The sequence below is a fragment of the Ascaphus truei genome, chromosome 3, assembly GCF_040206685.1.
Source record: "Ascaphus truei isolate aAscTru1 chromosome 3, aAscTru1.hap1, whole genome shotgun sequence".
NCBI classification, from domain to species: domain Eukaryota; kingdom Metazoa; phylum Chordata; class Amphibia; order Anura; family Ascaphidae; genus Ascaphus; species Ascaphus truei.
The window spans coordinates 381,879,002-381,892,114 of NC_134485.1; the positions used below are offsets into that span (position 1 = coordinate 381,879,002).

A 13,113-nucleotide genomic window follows, 5' to 3' on the forward strand; every position below is an offset into this window, starting at 1 on the left:
TGGACATTATCCATCATATTTTTGGGGCAGGGTTGGAGGTTCCATATGGCCACAATGCAGCATCTAGTAGTCGCTAACATATGTGCCATCAGGTTTTTGTTGTGGCCTAGACATCTTGTACTGTGCAATAGAATAACGCTTCCCAAGGGGACAATTGTATGTTAGTTCCTAGAGTGGAATTAATTGGTTGATTTCTCGTCATATACTGGCTAACTGAGGGCAGGTATGAAAGGAAGAAACCTGGGCACAGCGGATTTCTGCATAGAAAATTTATTTAGCCAATAGTTGACGTTTCAGCCTCAAGGGCCTTTCTCAAAAGCAAATGGCATTTGCTTTTGAGAAAGGCCCTTGAGGCCGAAACGTCAAATATTGGCTAAATAAATTTTCTATGCAGAAATCCGCAGTGCCCAAGTTTTTTCTGTTCATACAGGATATTGGTAGAGCCTAGCAGAGATTCCTGAACCAGGAGCACCGGTATTTATATCTATTTTTCTCTTTGGAGTGCAGCATTACCCTTCAAACCGTAGCTGAGGGCAGGACCACCAAATGTGAAACAATGACACCCATCTGCAACCTCTGAAGCAAAGGGGAGAGGTAGATCTTATGGAGTCTAGATGGGTATTGGTAAAATCTGTACAGAACCTTGTACCCCACTTTTCCTTTGAGCGTATTAATAGAACCTTTGGCTACAGCTACCCATATTTCATCCATCTTTCATGTTTCCCCTATGTCTGACTCCCACCGTCTCATAAATGTGAACTCATCATCCATTCGGTTGGGTATAAAGTTTTTATAAAACACGGATATCAGACATGGGCTAAGGTGGGAGGACTGATATTTCTTCAAAAGTAGGTGTTTGTGGAGGAAAAGACACTGTCAGGGTGCAGACAAAGTGGCTAATTTGGTTATAGCGGAAATATTCAGGAGGGGATACCATACTTGACCCAGAGGTTGAATGATCTAAAAGGTACCCATTTGAAGAAAATCACTAATCCTGGTTAACCTCCTCTTCTCTTTCCAACAAAGTCGGAGTGGGTCATACCTGGCAGAAATTGAGGATTACCCAATATGGGAAACATGCAAGAGGGTCTAGAGGTAAGGCGGCATATGAATGTAAAAAAAATAAATCCCATAGTCTAAGAGAATTTTAGTCTATGGGTGGATGGGGGCTTCAGGGTAACCTGGTCCTTAGCCAAGAGCCAAAAGAGACTACTTGAGCCTGGGCTATGACTTCTCTCTCAATCAATACTTTAGTGCCTTTTTGAACATGCCAGAGACTAAGCTGGCTTCGAAGCGCCAGCAGAGTGTGAAACGCGTAGAGGAGGCTGTGCTGCAGCCTGCTGTTTGTACCTGTGTGTGTCCATACCAATAAAGCTACTGCATTCAACTGTGGATCTGACGTCATTTGGCTGTTTGCTGTCGCACCGGATCTTTCCTCTTCATTTCCTCACACTCACCTTGCCGGATGCACGCTGCGGGACGGGCTACCGAGGAGCTACAAGACCCAGGACGGATGAGCTGACAGGGGTAAGATTGCTTTCTTTGCCCCTGAGCCACGACCTCCCTAGTGGTCCCATGATGCTCCATATGCCTTACCTTCAGCCCACTCACACTCATTAAGTGTGTTCATCATTCGGCGCAAGCCAGAGCGCATGACAGCAATTCACTCCTGTTTTTTTTTATGTTTAGATAGACACACACTATTTATGCTGTTTTTTGGGGGGTTTTTGCCATCAGCAATCTACTCTAGACAATTCTAATTTGGGATGGTGATCCAGTTAATACCTCCCCCCCCCGTTTACCCCTGGAGCCTGTGTGCATTTGTTCCACCCTGTGAAAAGCAAACAGAGAAAGGTAGTGTAGTAGGCATGTATAGCTTTATTTATATAGCACCCACAATGTATGCTTTACAAAACAGGTAATCTGTGATGCATCTAAAATGGGGTTTCTGGCAAATTCCAACAATTCAGGTCTAAAATTTGCACAAATGAAATAGTGACTCGTCGAAAGAAGAATAGAGAAAGTTTGCTAAGGTTTTAGTCCCACAAAAGACAGCTGAAGGACATTGTATAGAAACGACAGCAACCTTTTTACTTTCCAAATTTGTTAAACTAACAAATCACCACATTAGGTCTGTTATCAATGAGGACAAATCTTTAACAAACATGCTGCAACCTCTGACTTGGAAAGCGTTTAAGCGTGCAGGTCCATGTGTTCACTTAGACTTTTGCCAATGCTGCCTCCTACTCAAGTCCTTGGCACATGCTCGTGTTTAACCCATTTTGCATATACAGTACCGCAGCGGTGCGCAAACTGTGGGGCGCGACCCCCAGGGGGGGCGCGAGACTGCCGGCGGGGGGGCGCGAGACTGCCGGCGGGGGGGCGCGCGGTTTACAGAGGCCCCGCGCGCTTCCCGAGTCACTTAAATTAAGTGCCGGGGGAGCTGCAGGGCCTCTGTAAACCTTACTTACCGTGGCTCCGGCGGCTTCCTCGCTGCGTCGCCATGGCAACGCGGCGTCAAAATGACGCCGCGAGGTCATGTGACATCACGTTGCCACATTATGCCGGAGCGCGGGTAAGTTGGGGTTGGGGGGGGGGGCGCGGGAGTGAGGGGACAGCCGGCAGGGGGGGGCGCAGGGAAAAAAGTTTGCGCCCCCCTGCAGTACCGTACCTGGCAAGCCTAACTCAGGTGTGCTTGTTTTCTTTCACAGTCAAACAAGTGGTAAAGAGGGATGTTTAGGAGAAACTAGCAGCAATGATTGCAAGGGAAGACTTGCCTCTTACCAAGCACAGCAGTTTCTTGGCACTGATGGCAAGGGCAGAAAGCAGTGCCAGTGTGATGTGGAAAAGTACGGAATAGCGGTCTAGTTACACAAGCACAGTCCATGTGTTATGACAGCACTCGTCTTAACTCATGACTACACTTAGAACGCAGTAAATGTGTGATCCCTTTCTTTTTAATCAGGATCAGAACCGGTGTCCTATGGAGGTGTACCAATCTATTTTTAGATATTTAACTTTATATTTACCAGTGATCTAGATGAGGATTCCCTTCGGGTTGAGCTGCAGAATATCCATGGCTAGTATTTTGTGTTTAGAAATGTTATATGTATACACGCCACTTCTGATATCGACGTTTGATCATTCAGGGAGCGCCCCAGATATCCTCTACCTAACATTTAGATATTGTGGCATGCCATCTCAGGGGCTGCTTACAAGGGAACAGACCTGTATTTACATAGCAAAAGTCACTTTGGGGGCACCAAAGTTCTATACACCTTTAGTGGTAATGTATATTTGTAAAAAAAAGTGTCAAAGTTACACATATTTGCTTGGTGGTTCAGTTCCAGCCACATGGGTAAATCATGTCATTACACTAAGGTTTCATTATCTACCTTTAAAGCAATAGTACTACTTTCCCACTTTTTCTTATTTGTATATGTAAAGCATGTGGCAATGTATAAGTCTACATTCTTACCCAAGCTGGAAATCGTTCGGTGCTCGTTATAAATCTGTAAAATTCCTGATTGTGTGCCTAGCATAATGCTGCAGTCTGTGAAATGCAGCTGATATGCAACATGATATCACTAAGTGTAACACATTATTGTTAAAGCTTTCAGAGTAAGACTGTCTGCTGTATGGAACACAGCAACAGATCTATTTGTGATACTTTGTCGCCAACGGGAAGAGCTCAAAAAAGGTGTCAGAGCCGGGTTCAAGAGAGGAAGTGGATGCAACTTTCTAAATGATCAGTACATTTAAAATACATTTTTAAAAATTACAATGGCATAGGAGTCAACAACGGCACTGAGCTGGTTCGCCCTCATTAGGTGAACCGCTTACATGACGCGCTTGGAGGCGGCAAATTCAATTTTGCTTGCTCTGCAAGCGTCTCAAGCCCCGATGCTCACCCTGGCCAGACACATAAGGCCTCGGCTAGGGTTCCTGCTGGCGTGCGGGTGCTTTCCCTGGCCTTAGACAGTGCGCCTTCCGGGGCGCGTCAGGGGCGTTTCGGCGGGCGGGCCAGTGACGTCACGGAGCTGGTTCGCCCTCATTCGGCGAACCGCTCACGTGACCGGCCCTGCGCGCCGGCAAGCGGGGAAATTTTAAATTTCCCTAAGACCTACGCTTCCGCAAGCACGCGGAAGCGTAGGCGAGCCCCTACTAAAGCTGCTCTCATTGCGGCTGTAGGGGCTCAGTGCCGAGCGGAAGCGCGCCTCCGCCCGCAAGCACTAAACATGGACGCGGCCTTATGCATAATAATATATACCAATTATAAACTGGGTTACGATACATGTGCTGTACACGATTGATCTTAATCAGGGCCGCTAACAGCGGGGGAGAAAGGGTACTGGCGTTCCTTTCCCCCGTGGGTCAGGGGGACCCGGCCGCCCGAGCCCCCCGCGCGGCCAGGCGCCTTTTAATTAAAAAAAATAAGAAATTGCTGCAAAAAAATTGCGGTGTCTCCCTGTGGTAGCGCCGGAAGTAGTCTGGGTTAAGCTTCCGGCACGCCGGCATCAGAGGGAGCCACGTTTCGCGTGGGAGCTGCATCGCGAGACAGGTGCTTCATGGCCGGTGTCAACTGCTGTGACCCCCCCCCATCGGGCCAGCATCGGCCCCACCCCCGCAGCACACTGGTGCACGCGTGAGCAGTGGCGTGATGCCTGCAGTGGGGCTGGCGGCAACTGCTGTGACCAGCCGCCGGGCCCCCCGCTGCACCGCCACCCCTCCCCCCCCCCCCGCATGACAGGGCTGTCACGCCACCCACCGCAGCCGCTAGACAACCCACGCAGCCGCGGGAAACCCCCGTACCGCCGCAGCATTGTTCCCCCACCCCCAGTACCACCGCCACCACCCGCAAGCACCCTCACGCGGACCCCCCCCCTCCTGCTGGCAAGTCTGATTTTGGGGGGTGTTTGGGTTATTATTTTTATATGTATTTTAATGCAGATATTTTTTATATTATTACACATTGCTAGTGAGAGAGACAGAGATATATATATATATATATATATATAACAATTTATACATTTACACGGCCGGGACGAGTGGATTTACCCTCTGGGTGAGCAACTATTGGCCCAAGCAGCACACGTGTTTTTTTTTTTTTAATTTTCCTGCTCGCGCTGGCTGGGAAAAAAAAACTCCCCCTACCTGCCAGCTGATTGGCGTGCGCTCTCAGGCTTTGTGGGCGCGCGTACAGGCTCTATATGAGCCCGCCCCCAACGAGCGGCCATTCTTTTTCCATGGACGACACGGACACAGTAAGTATTATTTGTGCCTTCCCCCCTGCCCCCGTTATGGAGGTGGTAGCGGGGGTGTTCCCCCCGTGACAGCCCGCATGGCGGGAGATAGGAGCGGGGATGCCCCTCAGGTCCCCGCTTCCCCCTGTGTAAGGCCGCGGGGCAGGAGATGGGAGCGGGGATGCCCCTCAGGTCCCCGCTTCCCCCTGTGTAAGGCTGCGGGGCAGGAAATGGGAGCGGGGATGCCCCTCAGGTCCCCGCTTCCCCCTGTGTAAGGCTGCAGGGCAGGAGATGGGAGCGGGGATGCCCCTCAGGTCTCCGCTCTGCCGCGCCTGCAGAAGCTGGTGCTTTTTTGTGGCCTGACAGGTGAGGCAGTGAGCGCGCTTTGGGGGCGGTGCAAAGGTGTGGCGGGAGGCAGGGCTAGTCCTCATCCCCATTGGATGTTTGCTGTCACGTGACCGCTCCTCCGCTCCCCTCAGCGCGTATATTAAAACTTGCCTGTAGCCTGCATTTCCACACGCATGCGGAAGCGGCTCCTAAGGCTGCAGTCCCACTAACTACTACAGCGCACGTCTGTGCGATCAAGCCCCGCCCACCCAGTTCCTCCGGTCCCAGTCCCTACCTTGTCGCGCACATTTCCCCAGCGGTGCGCGACAGGTTTTCAGGCAGGCAGGGGAGTTTGGCATTTGCGACGGAGGCGTGGCCACGCCCCCGCCGGCGGTTCAGCCAATGAGGGCGAACCAGCCGCGGGACGTCATGGCCACGCCCCCGCAAACCTACCGCCAAGCCCCCTCCCGTCGCAAACGTTCTCTCTCCCCTCAGACCGCAGATCGCGGTCTAGCGCTGTGCATGCGCCGCCCCCCCGCCGGGCGCGTGCCACAGTGCTGACTGGGGACTCAGCCTAAAGCCGCGCTGATTACAGATGCAGGGGATATAGAATGTCAATAGGGGAGTGTTCTGTCTTTTTTTTCCTACTGAGTGCGAATAGCCGTGCGGCTATGAACACTGTAAAGTCAATCGGCTTCTATGCCTTTATTCACTACAAAAGCATCAGAAAGTCTTATGGCTCAATGGTAATGCTCCAGGCATTAACAGAGTGGACCAGGGTTCGATTCCTAGCTGGGACGTTTATTTTTTTTTTCCATTTTATTTCCTACTGAGTGCGAATAGCCGTGCGGCTATTTGCACTCAACTTTGAATATCCACTGCCCCAGAGCACCACAGATGTGTTATCAGAGACAGACAGATGATCTGCAGATTACCACTGTGAAATTGAAAGGCGATGAGATAGATAGACAGGAGATAGATAGATTCTGGTCAACAACTGGGATATTTAGGAAGGGAGCCAAGGAGAACTCTTAATGAGAGGAACATATTACCAGGAAGAGAATAAAGAGATATGTTTTTCCAACAAATTATCAGTGAATGATAAATATGAGAAGTTGACCAGTTTGAATATGAACACACAAAACAATACAGTATGAGCTACAATAGCAACATAAAATTGCCACATAGCAATGACTTCACATCATGTGAAACATGGAGTTTTTTTTATATAACAAGCGACTTTAAATGCACACTCAATGGTGTCAGTCTTCAACAGTGTCACTCATGTTATACAGAGAAGAACAGGAGGACACCTCATTAGTAGGGTTATCATTAGGAAATTATGCTTTCCCTGACAAATCTGCAATGTACCTGGCAGTGCAGGATTAAAGAAACAACATCCTGGTCATCAATGGTCACAGGGACGGTCACAATAATCCCTTCAGCAGGGACATGCAAAGGCATGGTTATAGTGCTGGCAAAGGCATGGTTATAGTGCTGGCAAAGGCATGGTTATAGTGCTGGCAAAGGCATGGTTATAGTGCTGGCAAAGGCATGGTTATAGTGCTGGCAAAGGCATGGTTATAGTGCTGGCAAAAGCATGGTTATAGTGCTGGCAAAGGCATGGTTATAGTGCTGGCAAAGGCATGGTTATAGTGCTGGCAAAGGCATGGTTATAGTGCTGGCAAAGGCATACAGTGCTGGCAAAGGCATGGCTACAGTGCTGGCAAAGGCATGGCTACAGTGCTGGCAAATTCATGGCTATAGTGCTGGCAAAGGCATGGCTATAGTGCTGGCAAATTCATGGCTATAGTGCTGGCAAAGGCATGGCTATAGTGCTGGCAAATTCATGGCTATAGTGCTGGCAAAGGCATGGTTATAGTGCTGGCAAAGGCATGGTTATAGTGCTGGCAAAGGCATGGCTATAGTGCTGGCAAAGGCATGGCTACAGTGCTGGCAAAGGCATGGCTACAGTGCTGGCAAAGGCATGGCTATAGTGCTGGCAAAGGCATGGCTATAGTGCTAGCAAAGGCATGGCTATAGTGCTGGCAAAGGAATGGCTACAGTGCTGGCAAAGGCATGGCTATAGTGCTGGCAAAGGCATGGCTATAGTGCTGGCAAAGGCATGGCTATAGTGCTGGCAAAGGAATGGCTACAGTGCTGGCAAAGGCATGGCTACAGTGCTGGCAAAGGCATGGCTATAGTGTGAGTAAAGCCCCCGCAGGATATGATGGAGCAGCTGTGCTTCCCATGACATTACTGCAACGGGCACAGGCAGCCTCTCCAGGCCTGTTACCCCGCCAGAGCCTGCTGCACATGCGCTCCTCCCTGCTGTGGGGACGCCCGGAGATACTCACCCGCGCAGTGTGTGACAGGGGAGCCGCGAGCTGCAGCGTGCGGGCGCTGCACAAAGCCATGTCTGGAGCAGGAGCAGGTCACCGCGTGCCCGACGCTAGCCACTGAGTCACCTCTACACCGACCTGTCTCTCAAGTTAGTCCACACAGCCATCCAACACCGACCAATCACAGGCCACGCGGGGACCGGCCTCCAACCACCATTGGCTGGGTAAGAAAAGGGCGGTCCTAAATGTCATTGAACGATGCTGTGGATGACAGGGGAAGTGGTCCGGGCTGGAGTCACCATGGAGATAGTACAAAACCATTTGGCGGCCATGTTTAATCCTGGCAAACGGTCTATTAAAGTCTATAGGAAAGTGAGGGCAGAATTTAGACGCTAGTAAGGATAAAATATGTATGCGCTCTGAATGTGTGGCGTTTTATGCTCACGCCAAAATTCACTCAAAACGTCCTAATTCAAGGATTTAGGAAATGTCTCCTGCAGGAGGGGTAAATCAGCATTTTAACGATAACAACACCGACAGACAAAATGACGGCCCAGATATTAGATATTCAAATAACACGTAACACATTTGTCTTTCATATGTAACAGTGTTTCCCCCACCCTCTGGGAGATCTGCCTGTTACAGGGTGTGTGGAGGGGAAGACAGGCTTCTGGGGTGATGGTTAGTTCTTCTCTCTGTGGTTCAGCGCCTCCATCTCCCGCAGGCTCTAGGGAAGCTGGAGACAATCCCTGCAGGAGAACACTCAGATAACCCCCCTGGTAACATATACTCCTGCCTCTAAGTGCAATTTATCAACTGGAACACTTTATTCTTCAAGCACACAAAGAAGGAAAATGGGGAATAGTGAACCAAAAAAGGTTTAACCCTTTGCGGTCCAATTACATTTTTATTAAGTGCGCCAGTAGGTCTAATTTAATTTTCGGGGAAAAAAAACCCCAAACAGCTTTTTTTTTTTTTGCACGCAAACTCACAGCACACACACTACTCACTGCACACACGCACCCACTGCACACATGCACACACTCACTACACACACTCACTACTCACAGCACACACTACTCACTACCCACTGCACACACACACACGCACTCACTGCACACATGCACGCACTACTCACTGCACACATGCACGCACTCACTCACTGCACACATTCACGCACTCACTCACTACTCACTGCACACGCACGCACTCACTACTCATTGCACACACGCACTCACTACTCGCTGTACATGCACGCACTCACTACTCACTGCACACACTCACTGCACACACGCACAACCTCACTGCACACACGCACTCACTTTTTTTGCGTCCTGTCAGGCGAGGCAGCGAGCGTGCTTGGGAGGCGGGACGGAGGCGTGGCGGAAGTGGAGCAGAGGCGGGGCTAGTCCCTCGTTCCCATTGGCTGTTTGCAGTCACGTGACCGTCCCTCCGCTCCTGTAAGCGCGAAAACTTAAATTAATATGTCGGCTGCAATTCAGCACGCCTCAGCATGATCATGCTAAAGCCACACACATACCAGATGCAGGAGGTAAGTATGCTGGCTCAGCGCGGCTCAGCACGGTATTTTTTACCATATCCAAGGCCTAAGGCTAAGGCCCCGCTCCCAGAGTCAGCGCGCCCGCACTGCAGACAGGCGGGCGCTGACATACACAGACCGCGATATGCGGTCTGTAGGGAGCCTGAGCCGGAGCGGGAGGTGGGCAGGAGTGGGAGGTTTGAGCGGGAGGGGGGCGTGGCTTGAGCGGAGGGACCCGCTACTCTCCCCCCCCCCTCCCTCCACGGCTCGGGTAAGTAAAGCAACACACACACACACAGACAGAGGCAGGCACTCAGGCACACACATACACAGACAGGCACGCACGCACTCAGACACACACACAGAGGCAGGCACTCACGCACTCAGGCACACACATACACACACACACACAGACAGGCACGCACGCACTCAGACACACACACAGACAGGCACTCACGTACTCAGGCACACACATACACACACACAGACAGGCACGCACGCACTCATACACACACACAGACAGGCACTCACGCTGCTGTCACTCCACACTCCTCCCCGCTCCCCGAAGCCTCTCCTCCTCCCGAAGCCTCCCCTCCCCATTGGCTCACAGCCACACCACGTGACGCGTCAACGCTAGGGAACACCATTCTCTTGTATCCCATAGCGGCTGACGCGCCACAGCGTGTAGTAAGCTGTGCAGCCAGGGGGGACCGGCTCCGCAGGATTCCCCTGCTGGTGGGGAACTCGCGTGTGGCCGCCCGCGCCACCGAGCGCAGCGGGACCGAGGCCTTAGGCTCCTGTGAGCCAAGAGGTAGAACGGCAGCATCAGTAATTCCTTTGTTCAGGGGGAAACGGCTACAAAAATTTAGGGGAGGAATTGCTATTTTTTGGAAATATAACATTTAAAATGTAGCTCAAAAATCAAACTCTAGAAAGTAGAACAATACATTTAACACAGAAGAATATATAATTAATACTGCAGCCAGATGAGGCTGTTATACAAAATGTAGGCTTTCAGTTGCCCAGTTAATTTTCAAAGCGTCAGTGGAATATGATATTAAACACCATGTCACATATAGAACTGATTATGTAATCTATATGATCACATGTCCATGTGGTCTTCAATATATCGGCAAAACTTCCAGGGATGTAAGGATTAGAATCCTAGAACATGTAGGCAACATCAGAAGAGGGCTAACCACACAACTTTTGTCAGATCATTTCATTAAACATCACCAAGGCAACACCACAGGATTGACCTTTACGGTCTTAGAAAAAGTACTACCTCATTGGAGACGAGGCGACCGTGATGTTCAATTAACTAAAAGGGAAACCTACTGGATCTTCACATTGAAAACTCTAGTTCCTAGAGGACTCAATGTGGATATTGAACTAGGGGTGTTCCTGTGATGTTGATTGTGAATATAATATAATATGATATTGTATTAATCCCGTTTTTCTTTCTTTCTCTTTTTTTGAGCACAACCACAATCGTCGTGATTTTATTAGTGTATAACTTGATACATAAGTCAGATAGTTTTTTTTAGCTTTTTTACATAATTTTTTATATAATTTTTTATATATTTTACATATTTATATTACCAATTTTATATTTCATATGATGCCATATATATATTTCCCTGTACCGTTCTTGTGTTTTATTTTATCCTGTATAAATGATAACAAGACATATGAAGTATATGACACTGCACCAACCCACTCTGTTAATACATGACACTACCTCAATTGAATATATGTGATACCATTGAATTTATGTGATACCACTTTAATTGTACAATGAGGTCTTAATTAGAGGGAGGGCATTAGGGTATATAACAGTATAGTAAGCAGCTATTAGTCACTCCTGAGGAAGTCACCAGAGAGAGCGACGAAACGCGTAGAGTGTTCCAGTCCAACAGCCACGAGAAGGGGGACACGAGAATTCCACTGTAACCATCTGATCCAGAAGTCCACGGCGCACCGGAAGTGACGCAGCGGGAGCCTGGGAGGCTCTCGGCGTGCCGGAAGTGAAGGGACGAAAGCTCCGGTGTGGATCCAAGTGTTTCCAGAGAGAGCGGAGGTGACCGAGTACCCAGAGGAATCGCGAGCCCCAGGGATATCCGTCAACCGCTACCTATGAGTGCCCACATCGACCGTATGAAGTGTAAGCCTTGAATCATGTTTTGATATTACAATTGTTTTACCTCTACACTATATGGTCTCTCTTTTTTCTCCTTTGGAGCTTGTGATTGGTGGCTGCTGTTTACACATAGGGCGCATCCACCCCTTAAGTTGGATGACTGTCTAATTTGATTACTTAAAATGTGAGTAGTCATTTTGGATGAATTTTCACCTTTTTCACTGTTCAAACATTTTTGCACTATGATATGTTTTTCTATTCTATGACTTCGAGACGAACTCCCCTGATGCTTTGAAAATTATCCACGAGAAGACAAGTGAAACAGTCTTTTTTCAAGGGTTGTAGTTTATTTTGAGGGTTTTTTTCACCCTACATATGCACTTTAAATAGGCACGTGCACTATCACTGATTTTTTGCATTGTCACTGATTGTATTAATCACAATATCACTGTCACAATAGTGGTCGTTATTATTATATTTTGGGTTTGTTTTGAGCGCTATTGTTATTGTTTTCCTCACATTTCAGTTGCCCAGGTCAGATATCCTCTTCCCTAATTTCTTCCTCTTATTCCAGTCAGGACGCCAGGGCCGCACCCAATCTGTGGAACGTCTTCCCCTATAATATAGCATCAGTCTCCCACACCATTTCAAAAGTTCAGTCAAACCCCACCTCTTTAAAGAGGTCTACTTAGCGCCCTCCTGACAAGCCTACAGTTAATACCATGCTGCCGTCCTGACAGCTTTCCCGGGGCCCAGGACTGGAGTTTCCAATGCCCACTTCCCCAGTATCGGGGGCCCGGCGAGACCCCCCTCTATCTCACACTCCCATCTCTCCCCATGCTCTCTCACTTCCCTTTCTCCACCAATATCCCTCGCACCCCCACCTCTTTCTTAATCCCTGACATCTTTCCTCATGCCCCCACCACTCTCCCTCATGCCCCCATCTCTCTCCCATGCCCCCCCCCTTTCTCCCTCATGCCACCACCTCTGTCCCGCATGCCCCCACCTCTCCCACCCCTCTCACCCTCCTTTCTCTCTGTCATGCCCCCACCTCGCTATCTCATGCCCCCATACCTCTCACTCTCCCACACGCACAGCACGCACAGCTCTCCGCCCCTCTCTGCGGCCACATACCCCCACCCACCACATACCCCCACCTACCGTTGTGTCATCACTTTCTCATTTCGTTTAGATTTTCAGCTTCTTGGACCAGGGATCTCCTTGGACCAGGAACAATTACCTATTGTTCTATTATGTTTTAAATTGTATGTATTTTATGTTTTGTTCCTGTCCCTATCCACATATTGTCCTGCGCAGCAGAATATGTTTGGCGATATATAAATAAAACATAATAACATGCGCTCTAACTGTGACCATTTACCAGGTACAATACTTGTTTATTTTGGGTCCTGTACCTTATGAAGACCTGTACCGTAGCTTTTGTGTGAGAGCAGAGTAAAGCTCCTGCTATCATAGATTGAAGCTCAAAACTTCAGCTAATTAGAGGAGCTTATTATGACA

The 13,113-nt window shown here is 49.1% G+C and overlaps 1 protein-coding gene across 1 annotated transcript in view; it reads right to left on the reverse strand.

Moving 5' to 3' along the window:
- ACAT1 (acetyl-CoA acetyltransferase 1) overlaps positions 1–8,084 on the reverse strand; it is a 28,963-nt gene extending 20,879 nt beyond the window's left edge. Inside the window, exon 1 of the mRNA XM_075592361.1 lies at positions 7,928–8,084. Coding sequence (XP_075448476.1) covers positions 7,928–7,987 — 60 coding nt within the window. The 5' untranslated portion in view covers positions 7,988–8,084. The remainder of the gene's footprint in view (positions 1–7,927) is intronic.
- Between the last annotated feature and the right edge of the window lie 5,029 nt (positions 8,085–13,113).